Genomic DNA, 22,585 nt, shown 5'->3' with positions numbered 1-22,585 from the left:
TTCCGCTGAGGAGCCGGGACGTGGACAGAGCACTGGCTGCAGGATCTGCTTTCTCCTTTCTCCCCACTCCCCTACTTTTCTCCCACATCCTCTCTTTGCTCCTCATCCAGCAGCAGGGAAATTCTCAGTCTGACTACCAGGATAATTTCCATTCCCTGTAAATATGTCTCAGTGAGGAATTCTTCCTGGGAAGTCTCATAAAGGTGACACATCCCTTTCCTCCAAAGCGCTCCTGTGTTATTTTTAACATGTAAAACGTTTCCATCTAAATCACTGCAGTTATTTCTACTTCCTCAAATAACATTTAGCTCCAAGTATAAAAAAAAAAACCCAGATAAATAATTCATAAAGAATTATGAGGCTTTTTAAAAGGAACTTGTTAATTTTAGACATATTTCAATTTCAAGGAATAGCAACACTTTCTGATCCAAACATGCACCTAAAGCCAATTAAATGTGGCAATTTTGACCCATTTTAACAGGTTTTCCCTGTTTCAGAGGATGACCTTTCCCCCTGTCAGCCATCCAGAAGCCATTTAGGAATCAACTGAGTCCCCTCTGCCTCTACCTGCTCTGCCCTGCCCTCGCTCCCACATGGAATAAGCAGTTTTGTGTTTCAGATGGTGTGTGGGGGATTAATTGTCCCCTCTTTCTCGGCTTGCCTTAAGCAGTCTTTTTGTGGCAATGGAGAAAAGTGGGGTAAGTTCAGAGCTCTCCCTAAGGTTTTATGCTAGTGAGCACTTTAAATGGGGAATTTCTGGATGATGGCATGCTGGGCTGTGATTGGGAGCAGTGGTTGTCATCCTTCTCCAAGGAACAGAGGCAGAAGTTTTGTGTTTTGGAGAGAATGGTGGGACCAAGGGAGGAGGAAAGGAGCTGACTTTCACCCACGTGAAAAAAAGGGAACTTTTTCTGAGCGGTGAAGAAAGGGGATGGCAACACCAGAGCCTGAGGAATCTTGATCCTTACTTAAACCCAAACCCAGAGGAGCTGCCCTAATGGGGTAGGTCCTGCTACACTTGGCATGCTGGAGATGCCCCCCACCTTCTATTCCTGCTGTGGAGTAGAACGAATCTGGATGCTCTCAGAGGGGGCCACTATGGCTCCTCATTTCCCTCCTCTGTCCCTGTGGCTGTAACAAGCCAAGAGCAGAGTGTTCCCTTTCCCTTCGCTTGGCTTCAGAGCTGCAGACAGTGATGGATGACCACAGAGCCAACAACCAGGCCCTTCCCACTCTCAAAAATAGCTCTGGTACACTTCAAGGTACCTTGAGGGGTAGGAAAGGGATGTTTTTGTGGAGAAGATAAACTTATTTCCTTTACAGACACTCTCTGCTGGTTGAAGCTGCAGGGCTGGTCTGGTGCCCCTCTCCCAGGTGGGGACCAGGGGCTCTTGTGTGGCTTCAGGTGGAGGTTTCCAGAATGGAACACTGATTTAGCCTCTGATAATGTCTCCATGCCCGACTCCCTCCTGAATTTTTATCTTGTTACTGAAGTGCTTAGTGTGCGAGGGGTCCAGGAAGCCTGAGCCAGGGAAAGACAGATGAAGGTGTTTTCTGGAGGACTTTGGAGGAGGTTTTTGCTCTTTATTCCCATCGTGGCTGCATCTCCAGGCTCGGCTGAAATCCTGCCCTGCCAGTAAATCCTCAGCCAGACCATGAGCCCATCCATACTCTTTGCTGCCCCTCCAGTTCCTCCCTCCCAAAACTGCAGCCCTGGCACTGCTGTCTCCTCAACCCTGACAGGGAAGAGCCAGAGCAAGGCCTGTCCTAAATCACAGAGAGTCTTGGGTGACCTTGGCTGCAGTTCCTGAATCAGACCTTGTGTTGCAGCCTCTGCAAATCTCTGGTGTGTAGATGTTATGGAAGCAGCCCCTGGCTTTTGGGGGCCTCTTATGGAGTGATAAAAACCAGCTTTTGCTGTGGGAACTGGAGCTGTAGTCTTGGTTTGGACTGGGATTTGTTGTCCCAGGTGTTAGTTCTGTTGCTGACTCACACAGGCAGCTCCTTTCTGCTGCCTGGTGCCCGAAGGGTTTGGTCTTTGGGGAGTGTTGGAACCCTCCTATGGGAAATGTGACCCCAATCTCTGCTTTATCAGTGGCCTTCTTGCTGTGTCCATAAATGTGATTTTAGGACCATTTTCCTCTGGTTCTCTGTTCTGTCTTGAAGGCTTGTAAACACCCTGGAGGTGTGTTCAACTTGGAATACATGAATTTACCATGGTTAAATGCTCCTGTCCCTGTACCTTAGGGACTGTCAGATACTCCAGGACCATCCTTCTCTTTCCTAGAAATTGAATCAATCTGCCTTGCCACATTCCCAGGATATTTAACTCTGAATTTCAGTTCTTCAGCTGGAAATCCTGTGCTCTGTCAGCTGGGGAACGCTCTGGAGCATGCAGAGGTTAGCTATGGAGTTTATCAGTAATTGATGTTTTCTAATAAGCCATCCTGTTCTGCAATTATTGAGGATTTAGGATTCATTCAGGAGCTGTCTCAGGTCCAGCAGTGGCAGTAAATCTAAGCATGAAGAAAACTCTGAAATTTAGATCTAAAAGCCAACAACTGAGAGAATGAGCACTTCACTGTCTGTGCTCTGCCCTGACGGGATTTGAGCTGGGTTTTACCTGCTCCGAAATTTCCCAAGGGAGGTGGAATTGCTGCCTCTCTCCTCGCTCATCCAGCGTGTCTGGGGTTCAGGAATGAGCGCGGAGTTTTGGACGGCATCTCTGTGCGCGTGAAACAAGCTGAGACAGCAAAAGGGCCCTTCCTACGAGTAAAAAAGCTCTAAAGAAACGTTTTATGCCCTGAGTCAGGTGCCTGAACGCTTGGGTGCCTGCTGTAACCTGGGAGCAGTGGTGCAAACCGGGAATTCTGGGGCCGGGGAAAGCGCCTGCCCAACCTGGGCCAGGCTTGCTGGCACCGACCCAAAATCCGAGCTGCTCGCATTAACCTGACAGGCCATTGTTTTATTGAAGCTGACGTGGTGAATGGGGCTCATTTTTTGGCCGATATTCTTTACCTGTCTCGTTGTGTTAAAGTGGGGAGCTCCGGGGGCAGGTGGGCCCAAGGCCCCGGCCCCGCTCGCAGGCCTCGCAGGGCCCGGCGCGGCCGACGGGGACCCCGTGGCACAAGAAAGAGTTGCTAAGAACAAATCTCTATTGTTCGCCGTCATCTTTAAATGAGTGTCAAAGTAGGCAGGGGGGCTTTGACCGTTAACCGCACAATTTAGCCGGCCCCTTGTGTCCGGCAGCCCCCTCCGCCTTGGAGCTCCTGGGATGAGAAAAGGCGGCCTCAGCCCCTTCTAAATGGGCCAACTCTTCTCCTTTGTGTGCAGACTGCCCAGTGTGAAATCCGCAGTGACGTTAAATGTTTTCTAATGAATAATTACTGAAAGGAAATGGAGGAATATATGTGTCATGGATTGTAGCGCGTTAAAATGTTTTCTTTTGGGCACAAAAATGTTGTCCTTCAGCAGCGCCGCGATTGTTTCAGGGAGCCTTTTGTGGGGGTTTGGATTCTCAATGGATTATCTGTGAGCGCTCGCTTTTCCAATAGGAATCAAAAGGGTCCTTTGGCAAACTAATGTTTTTCAAAATGGCAGCCATGAAGCCCATTTAGTATTTAAAGTTTGGGGTTTAAAGAAATGTTTGAACTCGGGAGATTTTCTCACTTTTTTTCTTTCTTTTGATTTATGAAAGTGAAGTGGTTCACCTCGACCTCTCCTCTATTGAGAAAGACAGACAGTCACCCTTTAACAAGTCTATAGCAGACCATGCCCTGGAGACAGACAAGAGGCCTTAAGAACTCTTGGCGTTTCCCTGGGCTGTTGATTAACCTTAAAACCCTCTTATTCTGTATTCTTTTGAAAAGAAATTAGGTTACAATGTGTAAATTTTTCCACAGTATAATTGTATTTATGAATTCTCCTGCCTCGAGGAGCGTGTACAGTAGTGCCAGACAGTCCAAGTGCCTCCCTGCACACACAAAATATCCCTTTTTCCATGGCTGCTGCATTCCCAAGCATGGTCCATGTCCAGCATTTCAGTTCTGATAGAAATCTGAGCGAGGTTTCCAGAGAGCTGCGAAAAGTCTCGGTGAAATGTCTAAAAATCATCTTGTTTTGTTGGCTTTGCTGCGGCGGGACGAGTGTAACTTGGTCCTGTGGTGGAATCTGCTCTGCTTTAATCCCTTTTTTATGGGGTTCTCGTTTATCTGAAAACTAAGCCGGGCAGATGAATTCTCAGGAGCCACACCAAGGTTTCCTCAGGAGGGGGAAAGCGTTCCCATTGCCCTGGGCTGGCTATTCTTCCTGGGTGGGGACGTGTCACCCCAAGTCCTGCCGCCAAGATCTGACACTCTGAATTTCCTTTGGGGACAATGGGATGAGTCCTGACTGCTCCTGGAGCAGACACGGGGCATCCCTACGGAGCGCTGGAGTCCTGACCTCGAGGTCACTGCCGTAGGAAGATCCAGGATTGCCGGGACGTGGCCGTGCTCCCCCGCTGACCCTGCCAAGTGCCTCTGGCAGAACATCTTCCTTTTCCATTCTCCGTGGTCACGGCCCCTCGGGCCAATTCCTCCGGAGAGCCGAGGGTGGAGCAGAGCCCGAGGGGTTCCTTGTTGTGATCCCTGCAGCCCAGGACTGTTAATGAGCGAATTCCTGGAGCACACGAGGGGAGCAGGATGGGTCAGGGAGCTGCTGCCACTCGCAGTAAATGAGTATTTCCAAAACAGAGCTCCCACGTTCCCGAGGGAATGTGTGCTCACAGTGCTGCTCAGCTCAGCCGGGCAAGCCTGACACTCTCTATTAAATCTTGTGTCTATTTTAAATCTCGTGTCCATTTTAAGTCTCATCTCTATTTTTTTATCTCGTGTCCCTTTTGAACCAGATAACTCCCGGGATGGTCACTTACTGCACCTTCCCGTGGCACCACTTTAATGTGCATTTATCTCAGGGCTGGGTGGAGGGAAGAATTAACTTTCTGTCGCCAAACCCTGATTCTGTTGGGAAACAGAGTGGTCTAAACAACCTGCTGATAAACAGGTGCTTTCCCCACTTCTCTGTGAAAATGCGCCTTATTGAGGGCTGTTTCATTTTATGTTTTGGATGCTTTTGCTCATCACCGGTATTTATTAGCTCAGGATAAGTCAGAAATGCCTTTGCCTGGCTCATGCACTGAGGCATGAGAGAAGAGATCCAATTCCTGGGCCCTGTGGCACAGGAAGGGCTCTTCCATTTCTGGAGAACCTGATCCTGCCACGAATCCCTTTAGGAGTTTGTCATCCAGCGAGGTGGGACTTGGGTGGGAAGCTCCTTAAATACAGAGCTCCTAATTCATGGAAGCATCACCTGGAGAACTGAGAGGTCACTTGGTGCTGCTCGTGGATCGCTGGTTTCCCAAGTGGATGGGTTTTATTCTGTTGGAAATTGGGGAAATCTCTGTTGTCGTTGGCTTTGACAGCTGGGCAGAGGCAGGAAGAGCTGGCACCAAGTGGGAGTTGGTGTCCTGCAGGAAAAATCGTTTTCGAGGGGAGAAAACTGCCTGTTGCATATTTAAAAAAAAAAAAAAAAAAAAAAAAAGGAAAATCCATGGAAACGGCGACTTAAACTGGGTTTTGCAGTGACCTCTAGTGGGAGCCCAGCCGGGAGCTATGGGAAGGGGCTGAGGCGCCCTGGCCAGGAGAGATGGGATGTGTTTTGTGCCCGGGTTTGCCCAAATTGCCCATCAGAAAGGTCAGAGCCCATCGGTTCATCCCCAGAGGCAGAACCTCCTGGAGCTGCTGTCGGCAGCTCCCGGGGCTCGGGTGCTGACAGGTCTTGGATAATTCATTAAAGCGGGAGGATGGAGCATCCCTGCCCAAGGAGAGAGCAGCAAACAGCCCGACACACGATCCAGGGTGTCCGTGGGCTTCAATTCCAGCCCCGGGAACCCTGTGGAAGCAGCACGGGCTGGACAAAGAGGTGAGGGGAGGGTGCAGGTAAAGCAGGACTCAGGTGTGACATAAAACCACCTCGGGATTTGCTGGAAGGGAAATCCGGCAGCTCCGGGATGGTTTGAGGGTGTGGAGGATCCTTGAGGAGATTTTCTGCTGTTGTGGGTGGAATTGGTGGCCCAAATAAACCTGGGTCTGCTGGGGTGAACTTTTGGGTGCAGTTTTCTGTGTGGGTGAGAGCTACAAGGATTCCAAAGGTCTGCGTGGTGAGCTTGTGCCCACCTGAGGCTCTCACCTGCATGGTTTGGGCTTTTCCAGGGCTTCCAAAATAGCTGTGGCCTCACAAGTGATCCTTCTCCTCCCTGTACCTTCATCTTTTCTGTTCTATGACATTAAACCAAAGAAACATCAACGGAGTATCAATTGAAAAATGAAGTTTTGATTCTCCGGTGAAGATAAGTAATGATTTTGCCAAGTTTCTTTCTTTCCGGTTTTTAAAGTTGTTTCCTTGCTTCAAATTGGTACAAACTTGGTCAAAGAAACTGGTCTGTTCTCTCCGACACTTTCTCAGGAGCTGCAGAGCTCAGGAATTTGTGCTGTGATCCCACAGAGCTCCTTGGAGTTTCCCTGTTGACAGACAAATCCCTGTGGGAAAAAAGCAAAACCCTTCATTGTAGTGAGGGAGAGGTTTTCTGATAAAGCTCGTGTCTTTAGGCAAGAAAGAAATCTCCTGGCTCCTGAGTGATGAGGGAAGGGAAATAATCCTTTAAAAGAGCAGTGTCTTGCTGGGGTCATGTGCACTGATGAGTCCTGGGGCATCTCTTGTTCAGGGAAGCACAAAACTTGCCGTGAACTTTCAGAAGTGGATGGGGAGAGGGCACTAAAGGGTGCTGGGATTATAAAATTATCAGCACCAGCAAAATACCGAGAAAATCTGGGCACAAAATAGGCTAGAAAAGAGTTCAGGAGTTTGGCCTGGTGGGGAGCAGTGTCATTTACCCATTAACATACACGTGAGAGAAGTGGGTTAAGGAAACCTGAGCAGGCAGATGCCAAGGGAGTGTCAGGCTGATCCTTTCCTGCTTCCCAGCTGGGAGAGAAAGAAAAAGTGACTTGTGCTGAGAGCTCTGTCAGAAGACAAATCCTATTATTGTTACTATTATTATTATTATTATTATTATTATTATTATTATTATTATTATTATCATTATTATCATTATTATCATCGTCATCTTTTCTCTCTCCCCCTTCCATGTTCCTCTCTGCACTGGCAGTGGGGTCTTGTCCAGGTGTTGGTTTGAGAAGCAAAAATTATCCTTTATTTGGTCTTCCAAACCAATGGAACCTGAGCTAAGGACAGGCCCAACAAATGGAGGAGAATGGTCACGTGCAGGGGAGGGGGAAAAAAGGATATTAATATTAAAAGGAAATAGTATGGAACTTTCTGACAGAAAAGAGAAGTGATGACAATCAGGTCATGCCCTGGCTAAGGAAAAATGAGGAATTCTCTATCCTGCCAGCCTGGGGCTGGGGACGGTCAGCAAAGCAAAAAATGGCATTCCTTGTGTGTCTGCAAGTCTGATTTATTTATTTTTCATTTAAATAACCTGTTTTCAGGGGATCTTTCTCTTTGGACTGTTGTGGTCTTGTTGCTGCTGAACTTAAATCTCAAAACTCAGCTCACTCTCAAAGAGATAAATGCAAAGAACAGGCTGGACTAAAATGAGAATAACCTTAAAATTCCTGTTTAAGAGCTGTTTTTTCTGAGTTTACCCGGTCATAAAGGGTATTGTGTGGTTGGATCCTTTGCTCTTCATTTTATATAACCCTACTCCCAAACCCACCGAGTCCCAATGTCCACCAGTGCCTGCAGGCTCATCCCAAAAACCTCCCTCAGGGTCAAGGTTTTCCAGAGCTCAGCAGGAACATTTTATTTTGTACCTATTTCCAATTGGCAAAGCTTCTTCTTTTGAAAAACCGAAGTTAAATTTAAAAGGGGGAGGCAGAACCTGACGTGGCCCTACACAAACAGAGCATCGCCGTCCTTTAAGCGCTTGTTGAAAACCTCACACACAACCACAACGTCCCCTTGAGCAGTGGAGCAGCAAAATGGGACAAGCCAATGTCCCCAAGGGCAGGAGGAGAACAGCAAAGGTGCTGGGCTGGTGAGCACAGCCTGGAGCCTCCGGAGCTGCTCTGGCTGCTCGGCCACATTCCTCCCCTAATTGTCCTGGAACCCTCCAAGGGAGCTCACTCCAAGGCAATTTGCTCCGAGGTAAGATGCTCCAACTGTACTGAATTCATTTCATGTCCATTTATGCCTCAGGATAGGAATTTGTCTCTGAACTGGATAATCCTGGTGTCTGTGAAAACAAACTAAAAGGATACCCTGAAAACCCAACTTTCAAACAGCATTGCCATAAAATAAGTGTGTTATAGACAAATCCGTATGAAATATGTAGACAATTTTTTTTATTTGCTAGAATGAAATTAGCAGCTTGGTTTAAGTAAATAAAAAGCTCAGTTTATTCTTACAGCCTGGGAATTGAGCTTGACCCTCAGCAGTGAGAATTTCCCAGACAAAGTCAATTTCTGCCATAAGGAATCAGAAGTGGAGGGTGCAAGAGGGTTTGGTTTTGTCAGGGACAGTCTTTTTTGCATCTCTCAGCCTCTGGAGAAGGATGGGGGATGCTTGGGCAGGGTTTAACCATCCCCAGGTCGCTCTCTGATCAGTTTTATCAGCAGTAGCCGTGTCTCTCACTGGTGTGTGGGGACATCTGGTGCCAGCACTGAAAGCTGACTTGGAGCTGCTGCTGGGAAGGTCTGGGAATAACATTCCTGTGCAGAGTGATGCTGTGAGATTAATCCTTCTTGCCTACAAGTCAAGCCCCTTGCAGCCTTTTCCAGGGATTCTCCATTTTCATGTCTAGATCTCTATAAAGGGGGAAAACGAAGGAGTTTTCTGGTGCCTTCCACTTTTTCTTCCAACTTCGTGCCAGGAAAATTCTGTCTGGACTAAGTTATTGAGTGTTCAGATCCCAACTGCATCTCCAGGGCTGGGGTTGTCTGAGTTTTTATGGAAACCAGGATCTTCCTCCCTCCTCTCAGCAGCGAGTCTGGACTGTGAAGAGCTTGGATGGAATTGCCATTCTTGGACAAGCTGGAATAACGCTCTCCTGGCATTACCTGTGCAAGGTTGATTTTTGTCCCTGGGGGAAGGGCTCTCTCTGCCCCCTCCTAACTCTGCACCCCACAACCTTTGTGTTGTAGAAGGAAGAAGTGGACGAGAACGGCGACGCCAACATGGAGGGGGCTCTGATAGCCCGGGACAAGGTCGGGGTGCAGGATTTTGTCCTTCTGGATTCCCACACCAGCGAGGCTGCTTTCCTCAACAACCTTCGGAAGCGCTACCAGGAGAACCTCATCTACGTGAGTGCTGCTGCTGTGGGTTTGTGCCTGCTGAAATGTCCCTAAGGTGGCCCTGTGGCTCCTGAAATGTCCCTGAGGTGGCCTTGCTGGTCAGGTCCAGGAGGAAGAGCTGAGTATCCTCTGTGTGTCTAACAAAGTGTTGGTAATCCCCAGCAGAGCGATCACCTAGGAGTAATTTATCTACTTTAACTCATGAAAATAATTCTCAGCTTGCTCTGAGTTGCCTTGCAAAGCTTTAAAGGGTGTGCAGGGAATGGGAAAGGGAATGCTGTGATTGAAGGAAGGCAGGAAAAGGTTTGGGGAGGGTTGAGGATTTTATTTTGTGTTGTGTTAACTTTAGTAGGAAAAGGCTCCTGGAAGCACCAAGAGATCCCAAATCCTTGCACTCAAATTGTCAGCTTGCTCTCATGGTTCAGCTTTACTCCTAACCGATGGGATTTTGGAAGAAGTTTGGTATTTGGGAAGAGTTTGGGTTGGTTGGTTTGGTTCTCTCATAACAAGCTCTGTAGCAGCTTTGTCATCGGTTTGTGGATAATGTCCTGAGGTACCTGGCTCCTCCTTTGGGATTTTCTTGTGGAGCAGGTGTCCCACTGGGCTCTCTCTCCCTGCAGACCTACATTGGTTCTCTCCTCGTGTCTGTGAACCCCTACCAGGAGCTGGACATTTACACAGTGACTCAGATGAAGCTTTATCGGGGCGTGAACTTCTTTGAGCTGCCCCCACACCTGTGAGTGTTCCCATGGGATCTCTGGGGGTATTCCTAATTTGGGATTTCCCTGTAATCTTTTACTGGCGCCTTGCGGGGGTGTCCACAGCCACTGGGCCTGGTTTTTGCTGTCAGGCCTTGAGTCAGGCTCAGCTTTCGAGCCCAGCTTTCACAGTGGGTGTCCCTGCCCATGGCAGGGGGTTGGAATGAGATGATCTCTATGATCCCTTCCAACCCATTTCAGGATTCCATGACCCTATCCAACACCTGTAACATTAAACCAGGAGTTAAAAACTCCTGGAAACCCTTTGCTATTCCTCCTCCTGTGCCATTCCTAATGGATATTTCCCCTCTGAATGCCTCCTGTGCCCCTCCCAGCTATGCCATAGCGGACAACGCCTACAGGGTGATGTGCAATGAGTACAACAACCACTTCATCCTCATCTCCGGGGAGAGCGGGGCTGGGAAGACAGAGGCATCCAAGAAGATCCTGCAGTACTATGCAGTCACCTGTCCCACCACGGAGCAGCTCCAGACTGTCCGGGACCGGCTCCTGCTCTCCAACCCTGTCCTTGAGGTGAGAAACTAAAGGAAGGCCCAAAATGCAGAGGGGTTGGAGTTGGTGGCTTCACTGCTCAAGGATTCCCTGCAAATCTGCAGTCCTTGGCAAGAATGGTCAATATTGGCACAGCCTCTGGAAGAATATTTGGGATTTAGCATCATTTAATGTCCGAAAATTAAAATTTGGGGGTTCAGTTAGAGTATGGCTGAAAGAAAATACAAGAAAATACAAGAAAACTGCAGCATGCAGCAGTTCCTTGGGGCCTCAGTTATAGGTTAGATTAGAAAAAGCTGAATTGGTTTAGCTGAATTCCACTTTGAAGCTGTGGAAATGCATTCGTTTGTATTTCTTTAATCCAAATAATTCAGTGGGGCTTGGCTGAAGCAGCAAATCTTGGTTACTGGAACTGAGTGTGAGGCTCCCAGTGAGGTGAGAAGTGACTTCCCCTCTCTGTTTATCCCCAGGCTTTTGGGAATGCAAAAACCCTGCGCAACGACAACTCCAGCAGATTTGGGAAGTACATGGATATCCAGTTTGATTTTAAGGTGAGAACAAACTCAGTGGAGCGCTGGGAAAAGGAGCAGTAACTGAGAAACCTCCTGGATGCTGAGCAGGCAGCCCAGGATTTATGAATTCTTACCCAGCATATTTCTGACCCTGTTTTTACAGACCTTGCATTTTGCAGGTGAGGTCACTGGTTATCCATCCTGGAAACTTCCAGCTTTGCTGGCAATCCTGGCAGTGCTCCATGGAAAGCTGATAGAAAATTTTAAAGCTCAAGTTACTTTTAAAGGACAGCAAATCCTTATGCTGTTGCTGGACACTCTCAAAGAAAAGGTGGCAGATAAATGACAGCAGAATCTGGCTTTTCCTGAGCCTCTTCCTCCTTCCTGGGATTAAAGAAACAGCAATCACAGGGATTATTGGTATTTTTGGTGTTGATCTGCCTGCTTTGCTCTGCCAGGGAGCTCCAGTGGGTGGGCACATCCTCAGCTACCTGATTGAGAAATCCCGAGTTGTCCACCAAAACCACGGAGAGAGGAATTTCCATATTTTCTACCAGCTGCTGGAGGGAGGAGACAAGGATCTGCTCTGCTGGCTCGGGCTGGAGCGCAACCCCCAGAAGTACACGTACCTCATCCAGGTCAGTGGGATCCTGAGCTGCCCCGTGGCTCCATCAGGAATTGTAGGGATGGAAAATGCACCTTGGGCAGAAGATACTCTTACCCTAAAAATAAAGGATGGCTGGAAGATTGAGCTCTGTGCAACTTTAGCTGATCTCCACACTCAGGGGGTTGATTTATTTGGGGTTTCCAGTATAAACTGAAAGATTTGATCAAAGGAGCCGTGCTCAGGATTAATAACAGTGAAAAAACTCACTGAGGGAACTGGAAATGAAAGCAGTGTGCCCAGAAGTATCTGTGTTTGCTGATAATAAAAGTTCTTTACCAATTAATTGTATTAATTCATCTTTCTTTTACTGCCTAGGGTCGATGTGCCAAAGTGTTTTCTATCAATGACAAGAATGACTGGAAAATAGTCCGGAAAGCTTTTTCCATCATTGACTTCACTGAAAAAGATATCGAGGTGCTGCTTAAAAGGGACTGAGCCAAGGGATTTCAGAGAGGAGGGCACTGCTCTTTTCCTGAAGTGATGGAAGCAGCCGTGCCTGGGAGAGGGGTGAAGGGTAGAATAGAACATACTTTGAGTGGTCAGGACCTGAAGGGGCTGACAAGAAACTTGGATATGGGGACATGGCTTCTCAGTGCCAGAGAGTAGGTTTGGATTAGATATTGGGAAGAAATTGGGTCCCTGGCAGAGGTTGCCCAGAGAAGTTGTGGCTGCCCCATCCCTGGAAGTGTCCAAGGATGGATGGGGCTTGGAGCAACCTGGGATAGTAGATGGTGTCCCTTCCCTGCCCTCTTAAGTTCCTTACCACCCCAAACCACTGGGATTCCATGGTTCTGCAGGATTGAGGGAGTGGGTGGTGAAGAGCACGATGCCAGTGGTGGTGCTGGATTCTCTAGTTCACCTCCTTCAGCCCAGCCAAAATTCTGTTAATCAACTATAGGAAAGATCAGCACCACCCCACAGGGCCGTGGGAACCCTAATGTGTCCTAATGGATTATCTCCCATTATCAGCATCTCTTTGGAATCGTTGCCAGTGTCCTGCACCTTGGGAACATCCAGTTTGAAGAGGACAGCAATGGCCACGCCATCATCCGTGACGGGTCCCAGATCAAGTGGATTTCCAAGGTGCCTCTGCCCACATCGGGTCAGAATTCCCAGTGCTAGGAGGAAAACCTTAACCCTACTGTGATTTTCTTATTGGTACAAAGTATTTATTCCCAAAAGCACAAGGATAACTCCAAAACCACCCAGCTCTTGGTGTAAACCATCTTGAGTTTGCTCCCTGGAACTTCCTTGTTTCCTGTGGCTCCAGGCTGAGGGTGACTGGGGAGGGGCTGGGGGTTGTGGCCCACTCATCACACAGTGCTGCTTATTTAAACAGGGACCTGTGGCTGTGCTCTGAGTGCGGATATTTCTCTCCCTGCAGCTCCTGGGTGCTCACCTGTCCATCCTGCAGGAAGCTCTCACCCACAGGAAGATCGAAGCCAGATCCGAGGAGGTACCGGGGAGTTCTGTGTGGCCCCAGAATAATCGGGGAGACTCCCAGCTGGGGGGTGGATGAAGAGCCAGTTCTGAGTGTAAACGAGACCCCTCTGACTGTCCCTCTCCTTCTCCACATCCCCTTCTTCCAGCCTGAGATGTTAAACTAAAATATATTAGAGTTTTATTGCGGAACAAGGCAGGAGCTGTCAAAAAGCTGGAACAGGGACTTGTATATGAGCCAAACAATTTCCCCTTGCCCAGTTCATGGTGCTTCCTGGGAAACTGGGCTGCACAAACAGAGAAAAACACTGATAAAAACCACTCTCTGAACATTTTGTATTCTTATTTTAATAATATGGAAGTAAAAGGAGGTCAGAATATTTTCCCACTTTGTCTAAATCAATACTCACCAAAATGTAGTGCCTCAAGCTTGCTAGCAGGTGGGGATACACCAGACTGGAGGAACACTGATGGAAAATAAAGCTGTAAGGAGAATCAGGGAATCCCAGAGTGGTTTGGGTTGGAAAGGACCTTCAAGATGATCCCATTCTAACCCCCTGCAGGAATAGCTGCTGTCCGGGGGTGGCTGTGCTGTGCTGGAGGACACTGTGGCTGCTTCTCAAAGCCACAGATGTGACCTGGCTGTGCAGACGTTTGCTCTGATCCCCCGTGGTGTTTATCTTCTCTGGCATATCTTTATTTCCAGGTTCTCAGCCCACTGAATGTGGATCTGGCATTCTACGCCCGGGACGCCGTGGCAAAGGCAATTTATGGAAGGACTTTCACTTGGCTCGTCAACAAAATCAATGGCTCTCTTGCCAACAAGGTTGGTTTCTTGTCTGGGGCCCTGAATGCTCCTGAAGTGCTGAGCAGTTTATCCAGAGAGGCCCCAGAGCCCTCATCATCAATTATCTGGGATGTTGGATAACTGCTGCTGGGACATCCCCCAGCCCTGAGCTAGAAAACCCTTTAGTTACTCTCTGTTAAAGAGCTTTAGCAGTTCATTACCTGCTTTAAAGTGGCTTCTCCACTGACATTTCTCTCAAAGAGAAAGTTTGAAATTCAGGTGAAAGCAGCCAGCTGCAGGGAAGGAGCAATGGCAGAGCAGGGGTGTTTTTGACAGGATTCGACTCAGAAAACAGTTATTGGCCTGCTGGATATTTATGGCTTTGAAGTGCTGGACACAAACAGGTACAGGCTGTTCCTGGGATTTGGGGTGACCTGGGGTGGGTACAGGACATTCCTACATGAAATTTTGACTGTGCCCTCAGCCCAGCAGGATAAGGTACAGGGCACTAAAACCTGGGTGCAGGGGTTTGCTGGACCCCAGGAAAAGCTTTACCTTGGCCTGCAAATCTGGTTTGGGCTGTGGTGCAACAGTGTGGGAACAAGGGTTGGGTTGGTTTGTGTGGGAATGGGGGGTTTGGTCCATGTAAAAATGGGGAATTTGCTCCCTGTGGAAATGGGGGTTTGGTTTCCATGGGAATGGGTGGTTTAGTCCGTGGAGGAAGAAGCAAAACTGCCCCTGGAACACATCAAACCTGCTGCTCATTTAACCTCCCTGAAGCTTTGAGCAGTTCTGCATTAATTACTGCAATGAGAAGCTGCAGCAGCTGCTGATTGAGATGACCCTGAAAGCAGAGCAGGAGGAATATGAACTGGAAGGCATTGAGGTAAATTACATTTCCCCCTCCCTTTTCCCTTTGAACTGCCATTTCACTGAATGCTTTTGATCACCAATGTGAAAGTCATCCTGCTTCTTTAGTTTGTTATCGTTCTCCTGGGAAGCGTCGGATTTGCAGGGGTCTCTTTCTGTAGCAGTTTTGAAGTGTAATTTAGCCCAGACTTAATTGACGTCATTTAAGGAGGAAGTAGGACCTTCCCCAAAACTCAGATGCTCAGCAGTGACAACGTCCCTGGAGAATGAGGGATTCCAGCAGTGTAAAACATGGGAAGGTGGAGAGGATTTATGTAGAGAACAAGAGGATGGTGTGTGGTGTGGGCTGCTGGAAGCAGGAGAACTCTGGAGTAGGATCATGGATCACTGTGCTGATCCTAATCCATGCCACTCATTTCAGTGGGATCTGAGGCTGTGTCTTATTTAATTTCCAAAGAACTTAAAAAATTGCAAAGAAAAGGTCTTAATCTAAAACCATTCTTCCTTTTCCAGTGGGAACCAATCCCATATTTTAACAACAAAATCATCTGTGACTTGGTTGAGCAGAAGCACAAAGGAATAATCTCCATCCTGGTAAGATCAGAGTTTTTACTAAATTAAAATGCAGACCTGTGCCTTGATCTAGTGGTTCTTAATCACACTTTTCCCGTCTAATTATGGGATGGGTCTGTGTAACCTGGAACATAAACACAGATTCCTGTAACAAACACCCAGAGGATGAGGCAGAGGATCTGGTTTTGGGGGGAGGAGTTAAAGATATGGAATGTTCTGCTTCTCCTGCAGTGGAGCTTTGGGTTTGTGTGACAAAGTTGCCCTAAATGTTGTGGAGGAGGGAATATGAGCTCAGAGCAGCTCTGATCCAGTGCCTGCTGTTCCAGGATGAGGAATGTTTACGGCCTGGGGAAGCGACTGATTTGAGCTTCTTGGAAAAGCTGGAAGAGAAAGTAGGAGATCATGCCCACTTCGTGACGTATGCATTTACCCTCTGTATCCTATCCCAGACCCTTCCCATCCCATATCCATGGCAGGGCTGGGGAGGGAACAATCTCGGCCTTGTCCCAGAGGGAATCAAACAGCCCATCCAGTGTCTGATGTTGGAAAACTCCCCTGCTGGGTCCGGGGTACTGGGAGGAGTGAGCAGGGCTCTTCACTTCTCTGATGCTGAGCTTTGGGTCTCTCATCCTACACCAAAATTAGGGACTCCTGGGATTTGGCCCAGGATTTTAGCCCAGGAAGGTTAAATGGCTTTGGCCATAGGTGGCTTTGGTCCCCATGGACTCCAGGGAAAGCTGAAGGTGTTGCGACAAGGAGGCAAACACCTGAGGCTGAGGGGGGATATGTAAATATTTACACCCATCTTGTTCTGTGTGAGCTTGGAGTACAAAGAGGAGAGAAAATGCATGTGCTCCTCTCCCCCAGATGAGTGACATTTTGGTTCATACTCCATTTGGAGGGGTTTTGGATCCCATTTTGGTGGCAGCTGAGCGCGTTGGCGCCGGGCTGTGCTGGCACTTCCCTGCAGAAGCTGCTGAAGGGCTGTGACAAGTCATCAATTGAGAGTCACAGTGCTGAGCTGTCACTGTTCCTGCAGCTCTGAACTCCACCACAGCCAAGTGGAAAATTTGTAGCCAACTTCCTTGTCACCACAATGTGCCTTAATGCTGTTCTGCCTGATTAAAAGCTTTAAATAGAAGTGCTGGAGCTACTTCCACGAGATCTGCTCTTGGAAGGAGCTTTGATACACGAACGTGCTGTTGTGACACTCAGCTCTGCTGTTTGTGACTGCTTACAAAGCTGAAACTTCAACTGTGAAGTTGCTCTTTTTTTCTTGTTTGGCTCTTTTTTTTTCCCCCTCAGGGATCCTTGCTTTCTAAAATATTCCTGTTACTCTCAAACATTTGGATTCCTCCTTTGTATTTCAGTTCATGCTCCAGGGCAAAATGTCTGAAATCCTTTCTCCCTGCCCCCGGGTTTGCTTTGGGCTTGAGGGAGCTGTTGTTTTTTTCCCCACGTAAGCAGTAAAAATGTATTTAAATGGATGTCATGGGAAGAAATCTTTACATTCCTGGAATGGGTGATCACTGCCAAACGGCAATGAGTAGATCCCAGGTATCCTGAGGAGTTTATGAGAGCTGCCAGCAGGGAGAGGTGATGGTTTGATCACGGGCCATAACTCCACAGTCAGAGCCACATCAGTAGGATCAAACACCGCATTTCCAGCTGTCCCCCAGCTGTGGCTCTCCCCCAGCTGAGGGAATCTCTTTGCTGCTCTTTCTCCTGGTGTTCTGTTGGGTTTTCCCCCGGCAGGCGCAAGCTGGCGGATCAGAAAACGCGGAAATCCATCGACTGGGTGGATTTCCGCCTCCTCCACTACGCAGGAGAGGTCACCTACTGTGCTGTGGGTGAGTGACAACGGCCAGGCTGGAGCTCCTGAGCTCCTAAACTGCTGTGGGTGATGATGACCTGATGGGAAGAGGGGTTACAAAATACCTGCCCTCTGCAGGCACTGACCTGGAAGTCTTAAATGTGGCTGAAGTGAGAATTTTGAGTTAAATGTTCCAATTTTCTTTTGTACTTTCTTTTAATTCAATGTTTTTTCAGGATTTCTGGAGAAGAATAATGATCTACTGTACAGAAACCTGAAGGAGGTAGGCACAAAAAAAGGGATGCTGTTCTTTTCCATCACCTGCTTGGTGCAGAAGATTTATTTACTCTCCATAGCAAACAAAAACATCCTTTTCTCTTTAGCACTGATCTTCAGGCATCTCTGTGCATGTTCTCAGGGCTGTGCTGCTCCCAGGAGGAGTAGAAGGGCTGCTCAACAGGGCAACTTTTATCTCCTCCTGTTTCAGGTGCTGTGCAACTCCAAGAACAGCATCATGAGGGATTGTTTCCTCCTGTCAGAACTGGACAACAGGAGGAGACCGGAGACTGTGAGTTCTGTCTTCAGTCTTAATTCTGAATATCAACTCAGCTCCCCAGGCCTTGGTTTAATCACTGATCCCTTCCTCAGTCCTGACGGCCATAAACTAAAACACAAGTTCTGCCTCAGCCTGAGGAAGAGCTTTCCATGGAGGGTGGCAGAGCCCTGGCACAGCTGCCCAGGGAGGGCCTGGAGTCATTCCAAATCCACCTGGACACATCCTTTTGATGCTGTCTTAGGTTGCAACCCAGTTCAAGAACAGTCTGACGAGTCTGATCGAAATCCTGATGTCCAAGGAGCCCTCGTACATCCGCTGCATCAAACCCAACGAGAACAAGGAGCCTGGTAAGGCTGGGCCTGAAGGCTCTGCTGGGTCCAAGGAAAGGACAGAGGGATGTGTTTGGAGCAGGGTGCAGCCTGTACACGTTGAGTACACATGTTTGTGTTTGTGTAGAAACTGCTTGGTTAAGCTGGCAGCAAATTTGTCCCTGTGGATAACTGGGGATTCGGTTCCTTCCCGATTTCCTCCAACACATGGGCACAGGGGTGAGCTTCCCCAGACAGAACTGACCAGTGAAGGTGTGCTCTTGCTGCAGGGAAGTTTGATGATTTCCTGATCCGACACCAGGTGAAGTACCTGGGGCTGATGGAGCACCTGCGGGTGAGACGGGCCGGCTTCGCGTACCGGCGCAAGTACGAGCTCTTCCTGCAGAGGTGAGGCAGCTGCTTCCCCTCTGCCTGGGTAACTCTGCCCTCCTGAGGGCTGCGGAGCGAGCAAAACTCGAGTTTTGTTGTCAGCAGAACACCTTCTGCTTCAAAAATACCCTTTGCCTGCGTCTTGTCTGCGTCATTTTGATCTGCGTTGGCAGATCTTCCGCCTTGAGTAAAGCAGAAGGAATTGGAATAGGAGTTTCAGGAAGGGGCTCCTCAAACTTCAGGTGGTTTGCATTGATCTCCTGCTGATCTTTCAGGTACAAAAGTCTCTGTCCAGCTACCTGGCCAAACTGGCACGGGCCAGCAGCAGAGGGTGTGGAGAGACTCATCAAACACATTGGTTACAAGCCTGAGGAGTACAAATTAGGAAGGTAATTTCCCTGCTCTGGCTGCTCAGTGTTTGCTGTCCTGGATCCTCTGTCCTGTCTGTGACGGGAGTAAGGAGAGAGATTTTGTGCAACCCCACTTGCACAAATTTCCTCATTATTTTTACCTGTTTCCATGGGAACTTGAATCCAACCTCGTTTTTTCCATCTCTGGGTTAGGGCTCCAACTTCTCCTGCTTCCTTGGGCAGCCCAAGGCAGCTCAGGTTTGGGTAAATTTCAGCTGTTTGGGGGGCTCTGAGCCTGCTCAGGGCAGCTGAAAGGATGGCTCACCATAGATAACCTGCTCCTGGTCTCTTTTTTCAGAACCAAAATATTCATCCGTTTCCCAAAGACCCTGTTTGCCACAGAAGATGCCTTTGAGTACAGAAAGCACCTGCTGAGTAAGGTTCCAGTTCCCTTGGTCTGGGGCTTTGTTCCCGGCTCTGGGTTGGATGGGGCTTGGAGCAGCCTGGGATGGTGGAAGGTGTCCCAGCCTATGGCAGGGGGTGGAATGGGATGGGCTTTAAGGTCCCTCCTAACTCTGGTCTGCATAGCTCTCAGAACCCATAGAAAACTCAGTAAAGTTGCTCCAGGCTGGGGGGAAATCCCTGCTTGAGTGGTGGGTATGTGGCTCCTTTGGAGCTCCTCGGTCCTATGAGTACCTCCCTGTCCATGCCTAGATGCACCAAGTGCCTTTCCCTTGGGACTGGGATCTCTTCTGTCTCATCCTAGGGGTACCTGTTCCTTGAAAAGCATCACTGAAGGGCATGGTACCTACAGGGGCTGCGTCTGGTCCCAGGGGTGTAGTGGCCCCTCTGTCCCCTGTGCCCTGGAGTGCAGCAACTCAGCTCCTCACTGCCCTGACCCTGCAGGTGATGTCTCTGCCTTCTTTCCAGTCTCAAGACTCCAGGCCAAATATAAAGGATTCCTTGGGAAAAGAGCGTACCAGAAGAAGAGGAAAGCAGGTACAGGCTCTGGAATGGGGGATTCCCTTAGGGCTGAGTTTCCACAGGAGCTGGAGCCTTGGGAGGTGCCAAATCCATGGTGCTGTGGGCAGCACTTGGGTCTGTTGGGGTCAGAGGAGGGGGCAGCTGCACCCAGAGCATTCCCAGAGCTTTTCCAGAGGTTCCTTTAATTCTGTTTGGACCCTCACACCACGAGCTGCTCTTGGCCTCAGCTGTGGGAGCAGCTCTGAGCAGCAGCAGCACCTTCTGTCACACACAGGGGACATTCTGGGGTTCCTGGGGGTTGATCCTCAGCTGCTGGGGGAAAAACCCCTCTTATCACAGCAGGCTGATATAAAGCAGCTTTCTGGGCTGTGGGCAGGGACAGCAGGAGGCAGAGCAGGGACAAGGCCTGGCCTTGGTGCTGAGCCCCACAGCACAGGTGGAACTGGATCCACCATGGAGAAGAAAACGTTCCAAACTCGCCCTTCCCACCAGCTGATTTTTTGAGCTGCTAAATAAGCAGTTTTAACTTCTGCTGATTCCCTCTTGCAGCAATCAAGCTGGAGGCCTGTTGGAGAGGAGCCCTGGCACGGAGGGCAGCCAAGAAGAGGACGTGGGCAGTGCAGACCATCAGGAAGTAACTGCCCCAACCGTATTTCCCAGCCACAGAATCCCAGAATGGTTTGGATTGGAAGGGATCTTAGAGCCCATCCAGTCCCACCACCTGCCAAGGGGACACCTCACACTATCCCAGATTGCTCCAAGCCCTGTCCAACCTGGCCTTGGGCACTTCCAGGGATAACCAGGGGCAGCCACAGCTTCTCTGGGCACCCTGTGCCAGGGCCTCCCCACCCTCACAGGGAAGATTTTCCTCCCTAATTTTTCTCATGCCCCTCCATTCCCTTTATCCTCCCTCTCCACTCCCCTAACCCCAGCTCCTGAAGTAGAGCTGATTCCTTCTGAACTCCAAAGCGCTGTGGTTTGGCCAACAGAACTTGGTTAAAACCTGCTAATATTTAGAATATTCTAAAGCTTGAGATTTCCATGGCTGGCCCACAGTGCACCTGGACTAGCACCAGTAATCCTTAGTCTGTCCCTCCCCTCATTTCCATGGATTTCTGGAGGTCATGGGATGTTTTCTGTAGGTTCATAAACGGCTTCATCAATCGGAAGAAACCCCTTTGCCCGGAGAACAGGGACTTTGTGAGGCTTTCACAGTACTACTACCTGATGAAGCTCCGAGACCACCTCCCAAAAAACGTCTTGGACAAGAGCTGGCTCCAGCCTCCCTCGATCCTGGAAGAGGTGAGGGTTCCTGGAGGCTCTGGGAGAGGTGGAGGTGGCCCCTGTTTGGTGGCCATGCGGGAGAAAAGGATTTGCTGCTGGTTCATCCTCTGTTCAGAGCCCTTGGAAAACCGCAGGATCTGCTGTGTTTGGGTGGGAGTGGGAGGAGCAGCACAGTGGTGGGGCTTTCCAAGAGAAATGAGGAAACTCCCTGTTGGTTTAAGCAATAAAAAGGGAAAACACACTGAAAGAAAAGTGAACTCACGAGTCCTAATAAAGACAAAATGAATCCCACGGGGTTTTAGGCTCATGGCACAGACAGAGCTGTTTGTACAACTTCCCTAGTTGATTTTTTCCTGGGTTTTTTCATGCAGACATCCGAGATGCTCCAGAAAATCTGCATGAGGAACCTGGTGAGGAAATACTGCCGAGGGCTCACTGCCGAGAGGAAAGCGCAGGTAACCAACACCTGGAATGCAAATGTGGGAGTTCAAACAGGTGTGATCTCTGCTCCCTGAGAATCACCTGGGACACAGGCAGCACCTTCTGATCCCGCTGCTCCAATCAGTCCCTCAGGGATAAGAGCAAACTTCTCATCATAGGAGAGGAAACTCCTGGAGCCAGGGATTTCCTCCAGTGTGGACAGAGCAGACAGGTGGGGTTTAATTCATGGCGTGAAATCTGCTCTCCATATAGTTGGAAAAGATCCATAAACACCAAAAATCTGCAGGATTTTTTTCCTGCTGCCCCTGCATTTGGTGTAACACAGGGATAACCCAAAGCTGCTGGAAGAAACGCAGCACAGTTCCAAGATTCCGATGAGTCGGGTGGGCGGTGTGTGAGCAGAAGGAGGCTGTGGAGTAGCAGTATTTGCATTGTCCCTGCTGATCTTCCCAGTGGAAGAATTCCAAGGGTAATTGGAGCTGTTCCTTCTCCCACCAGCTGCAGCAGAAGGTGGTGACCAGCGCTGTTTTCAGCGGGAAGAAGGAGGGGTACCTGGAGAGCCTCAGCCAGCCCTTCCTGGACACCCGCCTGCGTGAGTTCAGCAAACCCCTGGAGGCCTCAGCCGTGTGCTCCTGGCTCTGTAAATTCCTGCTTTCCCAAGAGAAATCCCCTCCTGGCAGAGGCAGCATCACCTGCCATTGGAGTTCCTTCCCTGTCACATCGAGTGACATGAAAGCAGTGATGGATCTGCAGGATTGTTCCCAAACTGGGGATACTGGGATCCCTCTGGGACACAAAGCCATAAACCTGAGCAGGATTCCCTGGGGGCTGGGATGGACCAGGGTGTGAACCAATAGCAGACTCAGGAACAGGCAGAAACTCCTGGTGTGAATTTATTTGTCAGGGCAGGAAAAGTCACCAAAATGGGTTTGGGAGCAGCTGGAGGTGACCACCCTCAGTTTGGAAAGGAGCATTCCAAGAGGAAA

At 49.1% G+C, this 22,585-nt stretch overlaps 1 protein-coding gene across 2 annotated transcripts in view; it reads left to right on the top strand.

The window, feature by feature from the left end:
- The first annotated feature begins 587 nt into the window (after positions 1-587).
- Positions 588-22,585, top strand: part of MYO1H (myosin IH) — a 26,342-nt gene continuing 4,344 nt past the window's right edge. For both annotated transcript variants that reach the window (XR_010723346.1, XM_066199549.1), the window contains exons 1-26: positions 588-698; positions 9,204-9,362; positions 9,974-10,089; positions 10,447-10,645; positions 11,095-11,175; positions 11,595-11,774; positions 12,119-12,217; positions 12,773-12,886; positions 13,188-13,259; positions 13,950-14,069; positions 14,367-14,434; positions 14,811-14,916; positions 15,414-15,494; positions 15,800-15,891; positions 17,229-17,323; positions 17,523-17,569; positions 17,774-17,854; positions 18,084-18,189; positions 18,441-18,558; positions 18,816-18,929; positions 19,249-19,325; positions 19,821-19,889; positions 20,424-20,508; positions 21,017-21,176; positions 21,530-21,613; positions 22,098-22,191. Coding sequence is in view for 1 of the 2 variants with exons in the window: in XM_066199549.1 (XP_066055646.1) it covers positions 684-698; positions 9,204-9,362; positions 9,974-10,089; positions 10,447-10,645; positions 11,095-11,175; positions 11,595-11,774; positions 12,119-12,217; positions 12,773-12,886; positions 13,188-13,259; positions 13,950-14,069; positions 14,367-14,434; positions 14,811-14,916; positions 15,414-15,494; positions 15,800-15,891; positions 17,229-17,323; positions 17,523-17,569; positions 17,774-17,854; positions 18,084-18,189; positions 18,441-18,558; positions 18,816-18,929; positions 19,249-19,325; positions 19,821-19,889; positions 20,424-20,508; positions 21,017-21,176; positions 21,530-21,613; positions 22,098-22,191 (2,632 nt within the window). In the remaining variant the exon portion in view is untranslated. The remainder of the gene's footprint in view (positions 699-9,203; positions 9,363-9,973; positions 10,090-10,446; positions 10,646-11,094; positions 11,176-11,594; positions 11,775-12,118; positions 12,218-12,772; positions 12,887-13,187; positions 13,260-13,949; positions 14,070-14,366; positions 14,435-14,810; positions 14,917-15,413; positions 15,495-15,799; positions 15,892-17,228; positions 17,324-17,522; positions 17,570-17,773; positions 17,855-18,083; positions 18,190-18,440; positions 18,559-18,815; positions 18,930-19,248; positions 19,326-19,820; positions 19,890-20,423; positions 20,509-21,016; positions 21,177-21,529; positions 21,614-22,097; positions 22,192-22,585) is intronic.

This window comes from Chamaea fasciata, unplaced genomic scaffold (assembly GCF_029207755.1).
Source record: "Chamaea fasciata isolate MVZ Bird 193981 ecotype frontalis unplaced genomic scaffold, bChaFas1.0.hap1 SCAF_18, whole genome shotgun sequence".
In the NCBI taxonomy this organism is placed as follows: Eukaryota; Metazoa; Chordata; class Aves; order Passeriformes; family Sylviidae; genus Chamaea; species Chamaea fasciata.
This window is presented reverse-complemented; position numbering and strand designations above follow the sequence as displayed.